The sequence below is a fragment of the Electrophorus electricus genome, chromosome 17 (assembly GCF_041902795.1).
Source record: "Electrophorus electricus isolate QZ-2024a chromosome 17, ASM4190279v1, whole genome shotgun sequence".
NCBI classification, from domain to species: Eukaryota; Metazoa; Chordata; class Actinopteri; order Gymnotiformes; family Gymnotidae; genus Electrophorus; species Electrophorus electricus.
In genome coordinates this window covers 7,014,881-7,036,619 of record NC_137513.1, presented here as the reverse complement: position 1 = coordinate 7,036,619, position 21,739 = coordinate 7,014,881, and the positions used below count along the sequence as shown (strand labels likewise).

The 21,739-nt window shown below is 36.7% G+C and overlaps 2 protein-coding genes across 5 annotated transcripts; one reads left to right on the top strand and one right to left on the bottom strand.

Annotated features, from left to right (window-relative positions):
* Window positions 1-8,558: 8,558 nt before the first annotated feature.
* On the bottom strand, window positions 8,559-10,410 carry lipt2 (lipoyl(octanoyl) transferase 2). Of its 3 annotated transcripts, XM_027005829.3 has the most exons (4): window positions 10,331-10,410; window positions 9,814-9,984; window positions 9,131-9,620; window positions 8,559-9,057 (listed from the first exon to the last, which is right to left on the bottom strand). In XM_027005829.3, the coding sequence occupies exons 3-4, from the start codon at window positions 9,573-9,575 to the stop codon at window positions 8,804-8,806; spliced, it is 699 nt and encodes a 232-aa protein (XP_026861630.2). In that variant the 5' UTR covers window positions 9,576-9,620; window positions 9,814-9,984; window positions 10,331-10,410; the 3' UTR covers window positions 8,559-8,803. The 3 variants fall into 3 exon arrangements, 2 of the variants coding, with proteins under 2 accessions (XP_026861630.2, XP_026861631.2); XM_027005830.3 differs by lacking the exon at window positions 9,814-9,984 and having other exon boundaries at window positions 10,331-10,392; XR_003410348.3 differs by lacking the exon at window positions 9,131-9,620 and having other exon boundaries at window positions 8,917-9,057; window positions 9,814-10,404.
* Window positions 10,411-14,089: 3,679 nt separating this feature from the next.
* rnf169 (ring finger protein 169) lies at window positions 14,090-21,739 on the top strand. Of its 2 annotated transcripts, none has more exons than XM_027005828.3 (6): window positions 14,090-14,495; window positions 16,495-16,568; window positions 16,805-16,891; window positions 17,227-17,336; window positions 17,462-17,561; window positions 17,716-21,739. In XM_027005828.3, exons 1-6 carry the CDS (start codon window positions 14,105-14,107, stop codon window positions 18,877-18,879), a joined length of 1,926 nt encoding a protein of 641 aa, XP_026861629.2. In that variant the 5' UTR covers window positions 14,090-14,104; the 3' UTR covers window positions 18,880-21,739. The 2 variants fall into 2 exon arrangements, with proteins under 2 accessions (XP_026861629.2, XP_081556554.1); XM_081700428.1 differs by having other exon boundaries at window positions 16,495-16,589.

The following is a 21,739-nucleotide window of genomic DNA, read 5'->3' as shown; positions in this document are numbered from 1 at the left end:
TTCCAGTTTTATTTCCCTGACTCATAACCACATGAGCTTAATCGTAATAATTTCAGATTTGCCCTCTTTAAACATCACTCATCTCTATAAATGCATGCTGCCTCATTCAGTGTTGTAGCACAAAATTTTGGGGCCCCACCACAAGAAGCAGAATGGAGGGCTGTTTTAAAAATGTGTATTATTTCTACCTGAATAACACTCATAGGTAGCTGCTAAAATAGTGTGATAATTAAAAATGAGCAATACAAGTAATATTAAAGCCAATATTAAAAAAGAAAAGCTTGTTATAAAAGCTCTTATCCTACATTTGTCTTAATATGTATAAAATCTGCCCTCTTAAACATCAAATCCCAAGTCATGTGAACCCATTACAGAACAACACAAGCATCCCAAAAGAATTCTTTATGTGGCACAATGCAGAATAACACTTTTTGTTATATGAAACATGTGACGCTGGTGGCACAGAGGGAGTGAGAGGCAAGGTTGAGGTAAAGGAGTCTTTTTCCCCTATTAAACAAATAAAGTAAGGCAACAAGCTTACAACACAGTGGTAGAAGAAACAGATGAGATTACGGGGTGGGCTTGCATAATGTGCAGCGACGATGTAAGGAACCTGTGGGCTTAAATAAGGACAGGGAAAAGAAGGAACACATGCATATAATTAGTAGGTTAGTGATTGGGACAGGGAGCAGTTGCTATGCATGGGTATATGCAGGAGTCCCTCCTGCTAAATGGCCGGCTGACCATGACACATGTATAACACATGTATAGGCAACAAAATGTTAACTTTTTTTGTTTGTTTGCTTCTGAAAGTAAAATTCATGCACCTTATGGTACATTTTATGCTGAATTCATATATGATTTTAGAATTTTTCTATAATGTATGGTTATTGAATCTGTATATTTTACATTAATTATGTATTACTTATATATGAATAAGACTGTTATTACACTTAAAATGATTACAAACATACTAAAAAATGTACAATGTATTTTGCTATATTTGGCTTTAGGAACAGCCCTCTTCAGTGTCTAACAGTAGTCTGCCAATGCAGACAAGATCCACTTTACTTGGCACTGCTTTTCCATACTATATATAATGTCATATGAGCATACTAGAAAATAAAATATGGGTGATGGAGAAATTCTGAAAATAGATTCAGCAAATTCAGATGCTGCAAAATCACTGTTGACCAGTGTAAATTATAATTCTGATTACTCCAATGTGTTTCAGGCATAGCAACCTATCAGGTGTGCCAGGGTTGTTATTCCCAAGACTAATGAAAGGAGATAAGCTTGAATAGCAAGGAGCGAGAGTCTGTGCAAGGTATTACATGACATGAATTCACTCAAACCTTTTTATGGTCTCTCCTTGACATTGACACTCACAATGAAACTCACAATGATAGACCTTCTCAACTAACTTCCGTGCAAGCCTTGGAACTTACTGAGGGGAACACTCTCTTAGCAACTCTGTCTTGTCCTGAGTGTCTGATTTAAGGCACAATATGTAATTGATCATCCTCAAATCAAGTCTGCATAGACTCACAAACATTAAAGAAGACTATAACACATTTTGTTGCAGAATGATACATTTCCCTGGTACTGTTCTACCCTAACAAGAGTCATTTTAGATCCTGAGAGACTTATATATGAAACCCACACAGCATAACTTTTTAAAGTAGCTATAGAGCACCTCCATCCGATACACTCCATGCTGAAGTTGCTTTGTCATAGTTTCTCAAATCCAAATCTACCACTGAAGAAGTCTTAGCTGCTGTAATAACAAAGGCTAAACACATTTCTATTGGCTGGTCATATCTGTTCTTAACACTGAACTGCAGATATAGGGTTGTTGGGGTTATTTGTCCCCCCAGCACAATGTCTTGGCAGCTCATCAGAGTTCACATCTTTCCCTTTGACACCCCCCCCCCCCCTTTGTTTAAACTCTTGTTTTCACAATGATGGTAAGCCACCTGCCAGTCTCACCCTCCCAGTGCCACTTCATGTGCCCATCGCTAGTGCAGTTGAAAACCAACACTGCAGGCCTACTGCTTTCACTGACAGGCTACTCAACCCTGACCATCAGCTGCCCCCTCCCAATTACTGGACCCAGGCTGGCCAGAATCGCAATCCCACGCCTGGCTGCTCTGTTACCGACACCTCACAAAACGTCACTGCATGCAGGAGGGAAACAACTGATGTAATAGTGGAGTCTCCTGGAGTCATGGAATAATTCAAAATTAAGAGGAGCCATGATTACTTCAGTTTGATTTGTTAAGTGTAGTGGGTGTTGTTCTAAAAAGTTATCTATATTGTAAATGTAAATATATTGCAAGATTTTTATTTTTCCCTAATGGAAAAAGGCATAGTCAGTGCTAATGTGGAGAACACACTAGTAACACAAGTATTTAATAATAGACTGTGATGTTTTGTTCTGCTTTGAGTTGTCCTTCACTGGCACTGTTATTTGAAAACTATTTCATTGGTTTGAAATTACAGATTAAAGCAGCACAGCATCTTTATATATGGACAGAAACACTTTGCCTGCCTGTTTACAAAGCTTAATCAAGATTTGTATAGTGCTTTCCTATTCACCAAGACAATCACTCACACACTTTGCCATGGTGACCAAGGAGTTCATCGGGTAGGAAGTAGAATGTTATGGACTGAAAAAAATTCAAATTTCATGAATACATGAATACAAATTTCAGTTGCTAAGTCAGAAACTCCTCAAAATAAACAAAAACTGAAAATACTCTATGTAGAGGGGCTATAAATATCCTTGTAGAGTTTAACTTGACTGTAGATGAATTCTAAATATAGATTGATGATTTTTACAGTATACATCTATATTAATTTATACGTGTGTGGGTATACTTCCAGTAAATCTTGACATTGTCAAACGTAGCAGTGTAACGCAATATCTAAGGTGCTTTCTTCTCCAACCCTTCTCCCTACTGGGCTCTCCTGTCAGACTAGAGAAGGCACACTCCGCTGCATCTGCAAAGATGCTAGGAAACGGTCAGTTTTTCAAATCTAGGCCCCACCCCTTTTCTTCCTGTGCTTGCTGACAAATATTTGTTTTGTAGCCAGATGTTAATAGGTGTAATAGAGTCGCGTTAAGGTCTTTCTCCCGGTATTTTAGTCTAATGCCATGATGCTTCTGCCATGCACATGCATGCTTCTGGTTGGCTGGGGGTATCCTCATTTTGCTTGTCAGATATATGTTCAACCCCCTTCTCATTCACTGCCTCCTCACCCTGACCCCCAAAAGCTATGTGGCCTGACTGTCCTCAGCACTAGGACATTTTCCCATACATGACCACTTCTGTGTACATCACATTTACTTCTAGGGAGATTAGCATTAGCAAGTGCTTTGCGTTAGCGTATATCACAATTATCTTCATAATATACTGAGGTTTTAATAAATGTTGCTTGCAGATTGTTGACCACTGACTTAGTCCAAATGTCTGGGCTCTTTCTTCATAGAGAGAACATGGTCCCTGGACAGTGGGAGCAGTGCATGCTGTTTCATGTCGCCTCTCATTTATCCAGCTGCATCACTGCTGCTCCTGCCTGTTCAAACTGCCTGCCTCATTAAATGCCTCCTATTAAACTAACTGTCATGGTAGGCCTTAGGGCAGGGGCCCCTGCAACTGAAGGACATCACAATGCTTGTTTGATATTGAATTAGAGCTAGCCACCATGATCTACTGCCTTTGGAAGATTCACAAGGACTGCCAAGTTACAATATGGTCTCTCAAATATTTGTAGGGGTTCTCTTTCCCACCTCTTATAACTATCCAGGGATGCTTTCTTCTCTCTAGCCAAAAAAAAAGGGGTAGATAAGATAATGAAAGCACTAGGCATTGTACAGATATATCAGTAATAACTAACTGGGTTGCCATTTCTCTTCAGAGCAGCTTCAGTCCCTCATGGAATGTTTTTATAGATGCTTTGAACTATTTCTGGTGTACTATTGGCCCATTCTTTGTGGAAAGCACACATTATCACATTTTACAATTGGGAGCAGGAACAAAGGAAAGCCCCCTTAGGACTTTGGCTTTACTTCCAGTTTGCAGATTTGTAATATATTCACTTTGTAAAAGGTAGTACGCAATCCTGAAGACTCAGCCAGGGGGTGTTGAGTTCCAGAATGAATTTTCTTACTTCCTTCATCTGATTGTTTATCAGTATGTATGGCTTTGTGATACTTGGGGGGGTTCATTTGTGAAGGCTGTAGACAAAGAAGTAGTAGGCTATGATGTGGCATCTATATTTTGTTTTTCCTTTTTTTTGCAGTTTTTTTTCTAGGTCCCCTTACATGGACTCTCAGGAGACATAAAGCAAAATATTAGTTACAATGTTTAAACAAGTATATGTTCCACCTTGATATTTTTGAAAATATATATAGAAGAATTAATAATATACCACTTAGAATCTGCAAGTCCTTCACATGCTGATGCTCCTTCTTTAGCAATTGTTGGCAATTGTTCTGCAAGACTTGGCTGCTCTGAAAATACATGAAGTATTTCCCTGACTTGGTACATTAATTTCTTAAGTTGCCATTAGCTCGATATACATTAGTAGAATTAGCTACAATTTGAAAGACAATCGCTACAAACTGGAAGACAGAGTCACTCTGAACACACCACCTACCATTCAAATCAGCCATCATGACAGGTAAGATAGCTAGGTTAGCTAGCTAGCCAATGAACATATATTTAAATAGAATAGGTTAGCTAACCTAGCTAAAACGTCCAGCCATTGCATCATATCTGGAATATTTATTATAGTTGAAATTTTTTCCAATGAACATCTATAATTTAATATATTTCTTTAGCATATTTGTGTAGCTTGGCTACTATGTCTACTCTGCAAATCTGTGATCCAGCACCATTCAAATGAAGAAAGCTTGGTTCCTGTCTAGGTTAGTTCTGATAGGATTTTTTTCTTCTTCTTTTGATTTGTACCTCTAAGTTGCAGGATTGTTATATAACGTTATTTCACTTTAGATCAGTTGAAACTGAATTAAACTATTTTCAAATCGATATATATATATATATTTATTTAATTTTTTTTTTTAAGTGTTAGCTAGTTAGCAAGTGATATTACCTATAACACTATTCAAAATGAAGAATGTAGCCAGCTAGCTAAATTTGAGATGGTCATTTGCTCAGCAGAAAAATATGACAAACATCATGGACATTAAGGGTTTTTTCTTCAGATTTTCCTCTCCAATAGTCTTGAATGTCCATATGTTTAATTGGTGGATCATTTCCTTTCTTAAATGTGAGTGAGTAGCTATTCTAAGTCTGTGAAATATCTGCAATCGTGATGAAAACCAACACTACACTGTGGGCACAATTATTAGGCAAATTGTATTTTTGAGGATTAATTTTATTATTGAACAACTACAGTGATCTTGGTCAATCCAAAATATTAACCCTCAAATCTGAACATTTAAGAAACTAAAAGTGAGGTTTTGGCTTTTTTTGGGAGAATATCTATGTGTGCATAACTATTGGGCAACTATTGTGCAGAATTATTATGCAACTAAATTAGATTTTCCCATCTCACTTGTTTATTTTCATCTGTTAAAGTGAGAATAATAAACAAACAACTCAAAATTTACAAATAAATATTTATGACATTTAAAAAAATAACAAATATAGCCACCCTCCTTTTCAAGATCAGCCATAAGCCTTCAATTCATGGGGTCTGTTAATTTCTTAATCTGTTGATGATCTTTTTTTTTTTTTTTTGTGCAGCTGCAACCACAGCCTCCCAGTCACATCAGAGAGCTGTACTGCTCCCATTCTCCCATTTAAGAAGGGCCCACAGGGTCTCAATAGGGTTTAGGTCAGGTGAGGTGGGGGGCCATGTCATTATCCTTTCATCTTGAAGGCCTTTACTAGCTAGCCATACAGTGGAGTACTTCAATGCATGCGATGGAGAATTGTCCTACATAAAAATTATAGTCTTCTTGAACGATGCAGACGTTTTCCTGTACTACTGCTTAAAGAAAGTGTCAGTAGGTTTGGGAGTTGATTTTGAGTTCATCTTCAACCTAAAAATTTCCAAGTAGCTCATCTTTAATAATACCAGCCCATAGCAGTACCCCACCTCCACCTTGCTGGCGTCTGAGTTGAAGTGGAGCTCCATGTCCATTACTGATCTAGCCATGGGCCCACCCATCTGGTCCGTCAAGAGTCACTCATCTCATCAATCCATACTACCTTTAAAAAATTGTCTACAGATATTTCTTTGGCCCAATCTTGACATTTCCACCTTACTTCAGTGGTGGTTGGGTTTCAGCCTTCCGCACCTTGGCCAGTACTGAACGCCTTGTACTTCTGGGCATTCCAGGTAGGTTGCAGCTCTGAAATATGACAGCACTGGAGGATAATGGGTTCCTGGTTGATTAACATTTGATTCTTCTCAAATCTTTGGCAGTTAATTTGTGTCTTTTTTTCTCAACACGTTTCAGGCAATGTTGACTATTTGCAATAAAACAGTTGATGGTTCTGTGATCACAACCCAATATCTTAGCAATTTTAAGAATGCTGCATCCATCTGAAAGACTTTTACAATTTTTATCTTTTCAGAGTCAGTTAAATCAATTTCTTTGGCCCATTTTGCCTGAGGAAAAGAAGCTGCCTAATAATTATGCACACCTTGATATAGGGTGTTGATCTCCTTAAGCCACACCCTCCCTCCTTACACAAATACACATCACCTGATATGCTTAAATCCAATAAGCATTCAAGTTTATTCATCTTGTAGTTGGAAAAAATGCATAAAAATTATATGATCAAAATACTCTCGTCTAATAATTGTGCACACAGTGTAATATAAATTTGAAATATTTAATACTGAACATTCCTGACCTTAACAATTAATTTATCAACAAGAATTGACAAATTCCAAATTCCTTTTTTTGTTTATTGTATTTACTTTATAATCCAGAAGCTGTTGGTAGTTCATCCTTGTTGGATAAAGGTAACCAAGGTAACTTCTGGTTAAGGATTAGCTGAGATGAGCAAAATGACAGTGATATAGGAAGGAATGCATATTGGTTTTAGAAGATTGCCATCCAGTGTTCAAATACTGTAAGTACTCATAATTCCAGACATGGACCCAAGGGGCCACGGGTCTTAATGAAAGATTGTGGCAGCATCTTTAAACCTGAGTGGTTTGCAGTAAATATTACCATTGCTCTCAGTAATGGAACAGTAGAGGTGGCGGGACACCACATGATCCCTCTTTCTAAGCCTTTGTTTTCCATGTCAGATGCAAAATACCATACACTGCTACTTACAAGTTTAATAAAACATTTCTGTGCAGAATAAAGAAGTGCTTTATGTCATATCAGCAAAGGTTACAGGACACAGCCTATTTTTGGAGTTTTTCCCCCCTACACATCCCCTAAAAATAATTGAATGTGTAATGGAATCCAGCCTGGAGGATTGTGCTGATTGTTTATTCTGCACCACAACAGCTACCATGATAAAATCAGACCAATAAATCATAGCTGGTCCCTCTACAGAGCTGCCATTTCAACAGGCCTGACAGAGAATTAATCATGCTTATATAAGCAGCGCCTTCACAGTGCTGTTCCAAGTGTGATGGCAGCTTCTCGTATATGGAACCTCAAATGCAAGCTGAGAAAGTACCATGAAGGTGGAGTTTTATCTTACAAAACCCGATGGTATTAATACACACAGACACACACACACACACACCTCTAATTAATATTCAGTAAACCTGATATTTTAACTTTACATTGTAATAAAAAACAAAAGCTAAAAATGTAAAAGCAGGGTGACTCAGGAGTTAAGTTAGTGTGACGTTGGTGGCAAGGGGTGAGTGAGTCGAGTGAATCGGTATTCTCAATAAAACCTGGACTCGAGCAAACTGGAAAGTAAAAAACTGACAATGCAGCAGTACCAGCTCGATATGCAAACACAAGAACGAAGGTTGCTTGAGAACAGGTACAGGCGACAGCTCCAGGCACAGAGCAACTGGCAACGTGCAGCACCGATAGCAGGTACCTGTGAGTTTAAGTAGCAGGGAGAACAAAAAAAGAGCAAACAATGAACAGATGTGTGCAATAACTAATAAGTGGGTGATTGGGACTCTGGCAGGTATGTTGTGTGTATATGCACATGGCCCTGCTGAGGGGTGCCTGGCGCACATGGTGCACCGTGACAGTTAGCTGTTAAGAACACCTCTACATTTAATGCTGCATGTAAACATATGGAGAAAATACAGTTTCATTCTAAAGAATTGTAAAATAAATTACTATTATTTTAATATTTGCTGCTTTATGACCTTATTAAACTTTTTAATAATCATCATTAGTTTCACTATACACTATATTCATTATAAATATTCACTATACTCAATGTTTCATTATACACAAAAAATGACATCCACTAAAAAAGCCTTAAGAGTAATAAATGGGGATCTGTTGTGCAGAACAAGGTCATAAATCTTCAAGTGAACAGGACCATGTCAACAGCCAAAGAATGCATGTACTGGGAGTAACAAAATTAAAACATTTTGGTTTTATATGATGCATTAATACAAATAAAAGAATTCAGAAAAGCCACCATGAAACATATAGAGTATATGTACCTATACTCATATATAAAGTATATAGAGTAGGTGTATTATCAATATAATTACTCAGTGTGCTACAGTAAATCATTGTGCCTTTAGTAAAAAACTCAGCAGGCCAGAATCCAAGATTCAAACAATGAAGACCGAATCCACACTAGACGTTAATGTACATTTATTAATTCAGACTCTGTTCTGCCTGGTCACATGAGCTTTCAGCAGTTGTCAGGGTGCAGTTGAAATGGTCACTGAAAGCCTCTAGTAATACTTGAGTAGCCTCTTCTATTGTGACATCCCGGCCAAGCTCTTGACTAAGAGAGGTCACTCCTTTCCCCATGATCCCACAGGGGACAATGTTGTCAAACCAACTCAAATCGGTGTTGCAGTTCAGGGCCAATCCATGTGAGGTTACATATCTACCGCAATGGATGCCTGAAAAAGATAGATAGCCATTACAATTCTGTCATGCACATGATGGTCACTGTCAAACAAGGAAAAAAATTACCAATTGCACATATCTTGTTGTTTCCAACCCATACACCTGTGTCTGGAGAGGTGGACGCTTTGATCCCAAATTTGCTACACATCTTAATCACAGTCCTTTCCAGCTCGCACACATACCACCTCAGGCTCTTCTTAAAGTAGCCCAGGTTGAGGATAGGATAACAGACCAATTGCCCTGGCCCATGAAAAGTTATTAGGCCTCCTCGATTTGTGCGGAAAAAGTCTGCACCAAGTTGTTTCAATCTCTGTTCCTCCTCAACTGGGTAGTGTGCTCGCCTGATGCCAATGGTGTAAACAGGATAGTGGTTGCAGAGTAGCAAAGTGTTTGGAGTTTGGCATGAAGAATCAAAATGCTTCCTGACATAGTGCTCCTGTATCTTCAGACCATTGCAGTAAGCAATCCTCCCCAAATTCACAACGTTGACTGAAGTCTTTCCCAGTGACATTTCAACTTTAGGTGCTTGCTGTCTCTTAGGTTTGCATGGCCTGATCTGCGGTGACAAAGTACGATGGCAAATAAAATTAATATGAGCAATGTCAGGTGTTGGTTTTTAGGGGGTAGATAGGCATATAAAACTGTACATATTCATTTGACATCGGTAAAGTGCTCTTAAAAGAAAAGGTTTACAGCAAGCTAATTATTTAATGAAATTATTTAATGAAATTTAGCATGCGCAGACTTACATTAGTTGTTATAAAAAATGTGAAAAGGAAATACTTTGAAGTGCACCCTTTTGACAATAGTAGTTCTTCTGTATTTACACTCTCTATTCCCGCAAAACGCAACGACAATGGTTGTGCTCAATTACAATTCCTGTTCGACATGAATTGTTATTTTCTTCGGACTGACGATGTCTGGAACAAAAATACTTTAAACTGTCAAAATCAAATAGATTATGTGCAGGCCTGTAAGTACGCTGCCATTTTGACCAGAGACTTTAGCAAACAAAGCTAGAGACGAAAGAACGTGTAACTGCTTGGAAAGCGAATATACGTTGGGAAAGAACAGTGCTGCCGTCTAGCCTACCCTAAACATTTAGTATTTGTTAATTATAGGTTCATTATTAGAGAGTTGTAATCTTTGTTAAAAAGGATGTAATCTTTGTTACATACAGGCCTGCTACTGCTAGTGTTTTATTCAAGCTGAACTGAGACAGTTAGTCTACGAAACCTGTCTAAACTGAATTAGAGTCGATCTTACGTTGGAAAAACGATCTGCTTGGACATCTTCATTCGCTAATATCTTTGTTTTCTCTTTTTCCGTTTGAGGTTTGTTAGGACTTGTATGGTAACACAGTGCCACCTATTGGCCTGGAGACTATTTTGTCTCCCGCCACTACATAATTGTAGGATTAAACAGTCGGAGCAAAATTCAGTGAAAAAATAGTAGATTTGTGCTGACAGAAAGAACAATTTTCCATGTTTTAGATGAGCAATTCTATGCAATGAATGATTCATAATGTAATGTAATGAAAATCAATCCAGTGAAACAAGTTTATTCCACTCTCCCTCACTCATTTCAAGTTGTACCACAACTACCCTCCATTTAAGAAACAACTATGAAGAGACTTCATAGTTTATATACCTTCATATGAATATATATATATATATATATATATATATATATATATATATATATATATATATATATATATATAAGCAGTCATTAAATTTTACTATATATATATATATATATATATATATATATATATAGTGTGTGTGTGTGTGTGTATATATATAGTGTATGTGTGTGTATGTATGTGTGTGTGTGTGTGTATATATATATATATATATATATATATATATATATATATATATATATATATATATATATATATATATATAGTAATTAAGCTGTCATTAAACTTTTTTTACTTAACAAATATATATTTAACTTTTGATGAAGCATACAGTAAAACCCCTGGGTATTTGTGAAAACAATAGCCTTTATTGTCTGATGCTGAGAACAAAAAAAGTGAGTTTTAACCTCTAACTAAGTAGCTGAGCAGCACTGTTTTCTTTATTTTTTAAATTCTTATCTTTTCATAAATACAATTTTTGTTTTATTCTTATTTCAGTTGATGTGTATCTAATATTTTGTCAAATGTGTTCCAATACTATCCCAGGATGTTTTCCAATCTATATTAATTTCATCATACAATTCTAAGGAACCATTTCCAAATTAAATATCAGTATATGAATATTTAAAAAATGCATTATGATTAAAAACACTTGTGACTGATATATTCAAACTGACATTGATTTGTTCCATCTAAAAATATAAAGAACTTTTTTTAGTTATCAATTTTCATTTATCATTTAAAAATGCTTTAAATACCATTGCATATAATAACCTAATTATATCTTTAAAAGCATTTGCTTTCATTCTTAAGAAATTTCACTTCTAGGATATATACATTTCACCAGTTGGATATTCTTATGCCTTAATGTATATTCACATAGATAGACTACAAAAGAACAATTTGATTTGCTATTAGGGAACCTAATATGTGTTTGAATGATGCATAATTCTGTATAAAATATGCATTGTTTGAATGCACCTCTGAGCTTAAAAGATGCTAAGGGGTCAGACCAAAGAATCAGTTTATGTTTTCAGTTTTACAGAGCACTGCCTCTGGGAGTTGATGCATAGTCCATAACCCTTAATAAAATCTGCATTATTTGAATATACCTATTAATATTAACCAGGAATGGATTTGGCATTTCTGAGGCACCAAGAAATGTTATGACTAATGTTATGACTTGGGGCTCTAATCAAATACATTTAAAAACATTTTTAAAGCAAAATCAGTATTTACCCACCCTGCACAATCTTTACATATCTTCTTACTGCAGTCAGAAGTGAACCACCTTGGTTTCTTTCCTTTCTTTTCTTTCTTTTATGGGTGCCACTGGGATACGAGTGTTTCATGGTTGCATTCAAGAGTTCTGATTAGCTATGTATCTAGCATGTATCACTTAATGTTATACAATGAAAGAATGAATGCAGTTAGTTGTTGTTTTTTTGTTTGTTTGTTTTCTGAGCTGACCACTTGTGGCCACCCAGGGCCCCCAATCTCTGGGGCCCCACACATTTGTGTTTGCTGCGAATTTCATGTAAGCTCATATTTGCCAGTTGACATTGCTTCCTGAAAAACATAAAGGTATGGGGTAGGCAAAAAACCTGTTGACTCATTTGAGACTAGATTAACCATGCCACCAGCCGTGGACACTGCCTTTGGGCTCTGGAGGCTTGACATTTAAGGATTAATTCTTCAGGGACCACAGCACATTGTCTGGCCTGGAGTGTGATACATGTCACCATTAAGTGGCACCATTAGGCCTGCTTAATACCTTAAGACCTCTGCAGCCACCAACAAGGCCCTTTTCAAAACAAGTTATGTATTTCTGTGGACTCTTATTAAAAATATTAACAGAGTTAAAAGTGCTGTGACATAACGGATTGTGTTAATGGAGCAATTTTTAACCAACAAACACCAAGTCCCGTTTGCACTAATTCACTAGATGAAAATGCATTAGGCATGAGTGAATTCCTCCCAACTGCCTTCTTACTAAGCACTCACAGATTAAATTAATCAATATTAGCAAAATTATTTACAGAATCCATGATGTAACTTCTAATAGTTTGAATGGCTTTCTCCAGCATTCCCTAGTCACAGCAAAGTGGGTGATTATTAAGGAATTATGTATTTTTCTCAACTGACAAATTGTGACAGATGGTGTTGTGATGGAAAAGAAAGTTTGCTGCCAGCTATGCTAAACTATGTTCTAAAAATATTTATTGAAGAGCCAATCTGAAGACAAATGACACATTATGATACCACAGTAGACACATATTCAACCTATTCAAGATCTAGATTCCTTTGATGTGATGTGAATTAATTTTGACTAACAACAAATGTTAAGGCAGCATGAGTTATTAAGTTATATGAGTTATTCCACCTAAGGAGTGATCATCCCATCTTTCCATTGCTTTAAAGGCCCTGCTCAGATGTTTTTTGAAATCTGTGAAAAATAAATATTTCTGCAAAGAATGTTATATATTCCAGTTACCTTCCAATCATTTCAACTAAAACGCCATTAAAAGGAATGTTTTGAATGTTCTTTTTTATCTGTCGCCTTTTACCATTGTGTTGTGTGAGCGTGGATCCAAACAGAATAACAGCCTCAATGAATAAATGTCACCAAAGTTACACAATATAGAGCAGGTTGGAAACAGGATTGCACTGGCCTTAGTTTTATGAACCTGAAGAAGAGAAAAGCGGTTAGAGTTCTAGATACATAGGATACATGTTAGGGTTCTCAATACATAGGGTGCTCGATACTGAGGATACATGGAGTTTACCTTTTATATGATCTTTGTATGGAACCTTAACAAGGCCTAAAAATGCCCAAACAGAGCTGATAATGACGCTCTGAGAGTTGGCCTCATTTTTTTTGTGACAAAATTATTTGACGTAAATCAGTCTCCTTACACTCACACCCACCTCCTGCACACTGCTTAAATTACTTTTTAGGCATGTACGTCTAATAAAACAGGGAATAAGAACAAATCTGACAAATAAATGTGTTAAAAGTGAAGAATACGTACAACTGTTTTTTTTTGATAACCAAAAATTTTCACTCTCAATTTTCTATTATAGAAAGTAATTGTAAAATGAACACTGCTATAAAACTTCGTAGTGTGACACTGATATATTTATTTACTTAAAGAGTCACATAAACATTTTATCCATATTTGTAGAATAAGGGTGTGACAAGATTATCCTACTTATCATTTGTTCTTGCGTTCTCAGAGTGCAATTACCCTAGTCCTTGTTACAGAAGCGCACTCCCGCGCTAGTACCGTGATTGGAAAACGGCATTCATATTGAGATTCAAGTAGTCCCTGGCCTTACCCCCTGATGCAAAAACTGGGCGGGGCTTGTTTTTCAAACCTAGTAGTGTGATACCAATGAAAATGGCGGCTATGGGGTGCGCCAAATCCGCCAGTGGATTAGGACAGAGGAATAAAACGAAGCCTGGCGCAGTTGCACCTCGGATTCACATACCTATGCGCGCTCTTACTTTAGAGGAAGCAAGATGTCCTGTTTGCTTGGAGATATTATTAGAACCCGTAACTATGCCATGTAGACATTCTGTTTGCCTTCATTGTTTCAAGCGGACGGTAGAGTTTACCAGTTTGTGCTGCCCCTTATGCCGGCTGCGAGTATCCAGCTGGGCCCGTAAACAGTCCCGTGAGAAGAGCCTGGTAAACATAGAACTATGGGAGATGGTTCGACAAAGTTACCCAGAAAGATGCAAGCGGAGAATAGCGCAAAGAGATGGAGAGGCGGTTGGGGAAGGTAACGTAATCTAAAGCTATAGAATGGTTAAATTAACTGCTGATGCGAAAATACACTCGCATATCATACACGTCGGTGTTAACATTTCGGTGATACATTTTAGTGTTAGGCAGGAGCATTGTCGTATTCCTCTGGCCTAATGTATACCTGTCAAACAACCCTTAAATATATATAAACGTTTCACAGTGTTACGGTACGTCATTTTCCCACGTCTTTATATAGCTGAAAGTGCACTTATGAAAGATGAGTTATCCTAACGTACTTGTATAACTGTCCTGAAAATGGTTGTTTACATAGCCCAAAAGTCGTCTCAGCAGCAGAAAACGAGGCGCTTGTGCGGAGGTGCTGTAGGAGTTTACTCTTGATATCTATATACTTTATGGAGGAGCCAATAGCTTGGCACCTCTCTTTTTGTAAGTTGTGTTTCAAAATAGTTTTTAGTTAGCTCTGTCACTCGTTTTTTTTTCCCCCGTGTAACGATAGCATAACTTCATTTTTTGGCCGGCCAAATAAATTCTTACATCATATTCATAGAGTCAGGTACATAAGTGGAAGACAAGGGAAGCAAAAAAAGGCAGAGTGCAATTTTAGGGACATGGTTTATGCTTTAAAATTCCACAGTTGGTTGTCTGTTGTTCTACATGTCATTTAGGTCACGCATGTGATCGATTATCTTGTATTTAAAATGTAGCTGTCATGTACCTGCAACAATGCAGTATAAGGCTCTAATGGGAAGGCCACAAGAAAAGGTTTTGAAGGAATTGTGATAATGTTGCCACTTAACATGAGGGAGCACAAAGTTTGAAGCACAGATGACTTTCAGTTGCGCGCACTCCACCCCCCCACCCCCACCCCCACACACACACACACACACACACACACACAAACACAACCCTCACTAAATTGGTAGACCTTTTTTATTTGATTCAAAGACCTCCACTGCTGCAGTATACAATATAATAACTTGTGCTGCCCCTGAAAGTATTGACAGATGATAGATTTTTAAAATTAGTTTTAATGTCTTTATTTGTTGAATGCTTGGCTTTAGAGTTACAGGTGGAACAAAAATAACTTCTCAGAATTCCACTGGGTACAATCTTTCATTCAAGGAATGGTAATTCTCAACCATGAGCATAAAAACAGTTTTGCAGCGTCATGTCCTCAGGCTATTTAGTGAATTATTAGTCGGTAATTAAATATACTTGCACAAAAAAGTAACCATAAATCATTGCAGCTAACTAGACAGCTAGTAGCCTAGCTCTTGCTGATAGTTGTTTGATCCATTAGTTAATGGATGCCTATTCTCAAGTGTGACATTTTAATCTCCCATAAACATGTTTGACAACAGGGTTTAAATATAGCAGTTTGAAGTGAATCTGTATGTATTTGAACTGTAGTACCTATAAAGAGTTGACTGCTGACTGACTGACTGCTCATGGAGAACATGCAAGGACATGCAGAAACATATCACTTTCATTTGAGGGTGGAGCAGTAAAGTATTCCCATTTACATTGTAAGATATTTATGGCTTTTGTTCTTTGTCAGGTTCCAACAAGGAAATAAATTAATAGCATATTAGTTTTTAAATGCAATCTTAAAATTTGCTAGTCTTGAAGTCTATAGGAGGTCATTTTTGGTTTAGTAACAAGCATTTGACAATCACTCTAAAACCATTTAAATTGGTTTTGATGTTTAGCACTGAGATATTCCTTTAATGGCATTTCTGAAAATGTGCTATAACTAAGAAAGTCAACATCGTGCTGTTTATCTGTGAGTGAGTAACTAGAAGTAATATCTTGTAGTTTTCTTTCTATGCCTTTTCATGTGAATAACCCATTTTTCTAAGCAATTGTATACTGTATCTGTATTATACCCACCCTGTTTTGTTTTTCCTGTGGAAGTTTGGTTTGCTGGGTTTACTGTTTCCTGCAATATCTTTGGTATTTGCTTGAATCCTTTGCAGTCAGTAGTGACATTTTTTGGAAATTCTCTTGCACAGACATTTTCAATTCACCTCCACAATTACATAAAGCTGGAGAAATGCGGCATGAAAATGAGAAGCAAAAGAGTAAGGTCAGTTACCAAAGCAAAAAGGTAAGCCCTAAGTCCACATTCCCCAGTGTTCTTGGCACCTTAGCTGATGGTAATTAATATTATAGTCTGTATTCTTATATAGAGTGAAATGAAAAACATTAAAGAAGCATTAATGAGAAACCACACAAATACAATACAAGGTAGGGCAACCAGAAATCCTTAGGCACTGTAAAATATTTGTTAGTTGATAAATAATGTGGGCCTCTCATTTCTAGATGACTGATGATGAAACTGAGCAGAGAAAGAAAAAAACGGTGCACCATAAAAAGGAAGAATGTGAATTGCTGCACTTTCAAGACACTGTATGTTTTTCCTTTTCCTGCTTCTTAAAGTAAAGAGAGGGGTTTTTGATCTACAGAGGTAGTGTTGTTTGTCTGCATCATTTCTAAGAATGAAGTACATATTTATATGTATTCTGATTTATTTTTAAATGCTCCACAATGAAGTGCTGTCTGTAAAAGTTTTAAATTTGACCTCAAAACACTGTTCAAGCGCATAAACATGAATATATATCAGGCTAAATATTACGATTTTATTTTCACTGTATTGCTTAATGGCAACATTGGTGAGTGGTCATTCATAGGTTATGTCAGATTGAGGACTACACAGTTCCCAATAACAGATTCTTATTTTTCAGACTCTTGGCGTACTGTCAGACTCTGAGAATGAAGAACCTTGGAGAATGAGGACCAGGCATGTATCAGCATTTGTGCGTAAAACCAGGTTCTCTCCGGCATTCAACAGAGGGTACAGCACCTTTTTTAACTTCATAATCAGAATATGCATCAGTATCCTTCTTGTGTGTAGTGGTGTCTTGAATTTGATTTTGTATTTTTTTGCTTGTTTTCCACCTTTTTATATTCTTTGGACAGTTTACAAAACAGCATTGTGCAGAGAAGCCAAAGTTGTACAGACTCTGAGGAAGGTAGAGGAAAAGGTAGAGCTCAGTCACACCTTTCTGCGCCAGAGAAGGTATGACACAAGACCTGAACAAGTGTATTCAAATGAGATTTTTGCGGTCCCCAACCCCCCACCCCTTCACCCCCATTCACTTCTAATGTAACTGTGCCTACCTACTATATTCTTATTCGTGTAATAATAACAACTGCATTTCTGTTCACTATAGGCCATTATTGCTCATAGTTATAATGCTGGAATCCTCCTGTCCTCTGAGAACAGTTGCTCCTTCTCAGCACCTGTTCTCCCTTTTGATAAGAGACACCACTGGCGTTCCATCTTGGCTTCTCCTGCTACTTCCTTAGTGCCTCATGTTAAGCCAGAGCGGTCTATTAGCCCAGAGAGCAATGACAGCATCTCAGAAGAGCTGAACCACTTCAAACCCATTGTCTGCTCACCGTGCACCCCACCAAAGAGGCTGCCAGATGGCCGGCTATTGGAGCCCACTATTGTTAAGTCCACTCCCAGGAACCTAACCCAGAGCCTGCAGAAAACCACCAGCTATGAAGCCAGCCCCACGATCCTGCAGAAGTGGAAGCAAATCGAGATAGATCGTCAGTGTATCAAAGTGACGTCAAAAGGCACCATCACTAGTCCAGTGGTTGACTATCTCGCTGTCAAGCAGAGCTTTGGAGAAGAGAAAAATGGCAAACCATGTAACTCTGTTCCAGTGGAGAAAGGATCACAAGGTCAGCACTGCACTTGCAGTGCAAAGACAGATGTTTATGGAAAGCAGAGGGAAAAGTCTTTGCTGAGTAATAAGCGACGGTTGAGTTTTGATCATTGCAGGGAGTGCGATGTACAACCAACATTATACAGTTTTAATACTCATAAGTCATGTGGCGTTTGTGAAACACATTGTGCACACTCAGAACAGCATAACAACTTTAAATCACCCATGATTGATAAATATGCTGGAGAAAGTCATCATAATCACAGTATTGAAGAACTTCAAGACTCAAGGGATGAGCATACAGTCAGGAGTTATGTATTCAACAGACCTACCTCAAGAAGGGGCAAGAAGAGGAACCAGAAAACCAAACATTTGGAAGAGACTGGGAAGCTAAAAATATCCCGGACAGAAAGCTGTGATGCCTTTGAAACACAATGTAGAGAGAGTGATTTATATGCTGAAAAGATGTGTCAAGAGAGGAGGGACAGAGAGCTTGCAATAAAGCTGCAAAGACAATTTGATAAAGAAGGCCAGGTAGAAAGGCATAAGACTAGCTCTGATAAATATTTTCTACGTTCCTGGGTATCTGTAGATAGTACAGCAGTCCTCAAGCCACGCAGGTCAGAAAGATCTTCTAGAAGGATTAAACACTTTAATTAGAAGTCTGAAATGACGATTGTTTCGGAGGGGTGGAGGGAGATGGACAAACGCAAATCGAGCATGCAATTCTCGGTTATTCTATGGGGTAGAAAATATTGCTGGGACTATGACAACTATGCTTGATGTTTTTGATCCCCACAAAATGCATGGTAAAATGAGTTTCTCAGATAATTGTGCTAAAACAACAGTTTCATGTGATAAATTTAAGGCATAGATCCTTGCTGTTAATGATTTTCATTTTGCTTCATGTTACATTTGTATAAAGTCTTGTCACTGGTTAAATATCCATCAAAAAGAAACTCCCCTGGGACTGTTATGATTTATTGGAGTCTAGAAGAAAGTAAAATAGCCTACCTTTATGCAATGTATTATTGCTATAAAGTTAATGTCTTATTTTGTAAAAATTCAAAAAGGCACCAATATGTAAATGCTGAATATCAGTTGTAATTTTAACTGCAAATGCATTTTTATTTCTTTATGTATTAACAAACCATTTAAGTGCTCAATATAATGATGTCAATGGAATGGACTTGAATGTCTGGCCAAGAGACACGTGCAGTGCTCATATCCAAATATATACATTTGGGCAGCACTATAAAAGCTTTACCTGCATTACCCAACTCACCTCATTAATTATCTCAGTAAAAATGTACTGTTATGTTGCTTTGAGAGATTTTTTTTTTTATTTTCAATGAATTGATATTGGGAGCTTCCTTCATGTTGTGCATTATGTTTGCACATATGTGAAGTACTTCTTTTTATTACATTTTATTCCCTCTATTTGAATATTATTCAGTACATATGAGTGTGCATACTATGAAAAGTTTTTATTGTATCCAACAAGGCCTACACCTTTAATGTTTAAAGAGAAGTTAAACACTTGCACTATATGTATGAATAGTCATATACATCGCTTATGATTCATCATTACTGTAAAGTTTAAAAAAGTCTATAATGAAGTTTCATAGATGTGCCAAAATCTTTCCCATTTATTCAGACCACATATTTTTTTCTATAGACCTTGTCTACATAGAAGGTCCAACTGGACATTTTCTTCAGTACTGTACATTGGGTTTTAAATACTGTTAAGGACTTTTAAGGAGATGAAACCCTGCTTTTATTGCAAAGGTGCGTGTTGGAAGTGGATTAGCCTAAATTGCCCCGACTTGTCTTCACTTCTTCATAGTATTTGGCATGTATAGCATGTATATTGGAGTGTTCAGAGCAAGTTGTGTATGATCTGAAAATTTTGTGAATAATGGGACCAAATCCACAAATTGTTTATTTTTCTAAAAAATATTTTAATTGTATAGCCTTTGAGCCACAGTGTTCTCTCAGTTCGTCTGGACACAATTATACGACCTACAAGCAAAAAAGAAACGTAGCATATCAAATATAGTTTATTACATAGTTTATTATTTTCCATTTTATTTTATTTTTTTTATATGTTCAGGAAGACATTAAGTACTATTTCAGTAAATTAAGCATATAAAATTGATACTTGTCTGGTGTTTATAAGATTTAGATAATCAAATTAATATGGCTGGTTTATGACTAACGGTAGTTCAAGGCTATTAGCAATCCAGTTTGGTGTTTTTTTTTTGTTTTTTTTTTTAATTTATCATTTATATATATATATATATATATATATATATATATATATATATATATATAAATAAATTTTTCACATTGATATTCTCATTTATCCTCTATACTGTTTTGTTAATTTTTTGATCAGAGAAAGATTCTTGAAGAAAATCGAGACATGTTGACCATTTATTCATTTAATCAGAGTGAATAAAAGATAAAACATATTTTTACTGGTCAGCACGCTCCTTCTTTTTCACTATTGAATGTGCACAAGAAGGGAGGCAGATGAACATAATATTTGACATGGAACTCATGAACATGAGGATATTAAGTTTATAAAATTGGTTTTGCACCTACACAAGAAAGATGTATTCTGCAAATTGCATTGTGACTTTGAAATATTTTGTTTGCATATTATCTAATAATCTCTTTTGGAATAACCAGTTCTTCCCTATGGGCTCTGTTAAGTTCTTCTTTAGAATGATATCACTTGATTAGTAACAAGTTAACCTGTGAAAGTGGTGTGTACTTTTGTCAGTTTTCTTTGTATTATAATGATTTTTATTATGATAGCTGCTGTACTTCCACTCACATCTTTTTTGTGCTTTTGTTTTGTTAAATGGCAACAAAGGAATCCAAAATGCAAGACTACCAATAAAATTTGCCCTCTAAAATTGTCGGCAAAGTAGTACAGCTTGCCTAAGGAGAAATGGGTGCAAATTCAAATCTCCTAGTATGTTTAGGACCTCAAGGTGCTAGAGCTGGATTATAAACACAGTATTAAAACATATTTTTAGAGTACATGTTTCTGCATCAACTTCAGCACCTAATTAGTTTACTGCCTATCCTACACATATGTGTACATTATGATCATCAGTCACCTAATGGTGCCAGCCAGCCAGTGCCTGTGCCTCCAATCTCCTGTTGTTTCTTGACATTGGCAGGGGTGCCTGGGATGCTGGATGCCACAGTGTGCCTAATTTATATATTTATACAGATTATGACTTTATGGTTCATTTTTGAAGCTCACAATCTGTAAAGGAAAGTGAAAGTCAGAGCTAACCCTCAGAATTAACATTTTATTTTCATAGCTGTAATCTCAATAATATGATTTATTTTATTTTATTATTACCTCATCCACATCCTTTTATGCATACTTTCTAAAAGGTAAATGCCAATATGAAAGTCTTTTGTTAGGCACATGCAACATTGGATTAGAGAAGTTAGAATTTTTATTCTTCAGAATAAATACTTGGCTTGACTAAGCAAA

Coding starts and splice junctions, on each gene's coding strand:
- lipt2 (XM_027005829.3), bottom strand. CDS start 9,575: ATGTCACTGGGAAAGACTTCAGTCAACGTTGTGAATTTGGGGAGGATT. Junction 9,058..9,130: donor CAACAAGATATGTGCAATTG/GTAATTTTTTTC, acceptor TATCTTTTTCAG/GCATCCATTGCGGTAGATAT.
- rnf169 (XM_081700428.1), top strand. CDS start 14,105: ATGAAAATGGCGGCTATGGGGTGCGCCAAATCCGCCAGTGGATTAGGA. Junction 14,496..16,494: donor TGGAGAGGCGGTTGGGGAAG/GTAACGTAATCT, acceptor TCTCTTGCACAG/ACATTTTCAATTCACCTCCA. Junction 17,337..17,461: donor TCTCCGGCATTCAACAGAGG/GTACAGCACCTT, acceptor TTCTTTGGACAG/TTTACAAAACAGCATTGTGC.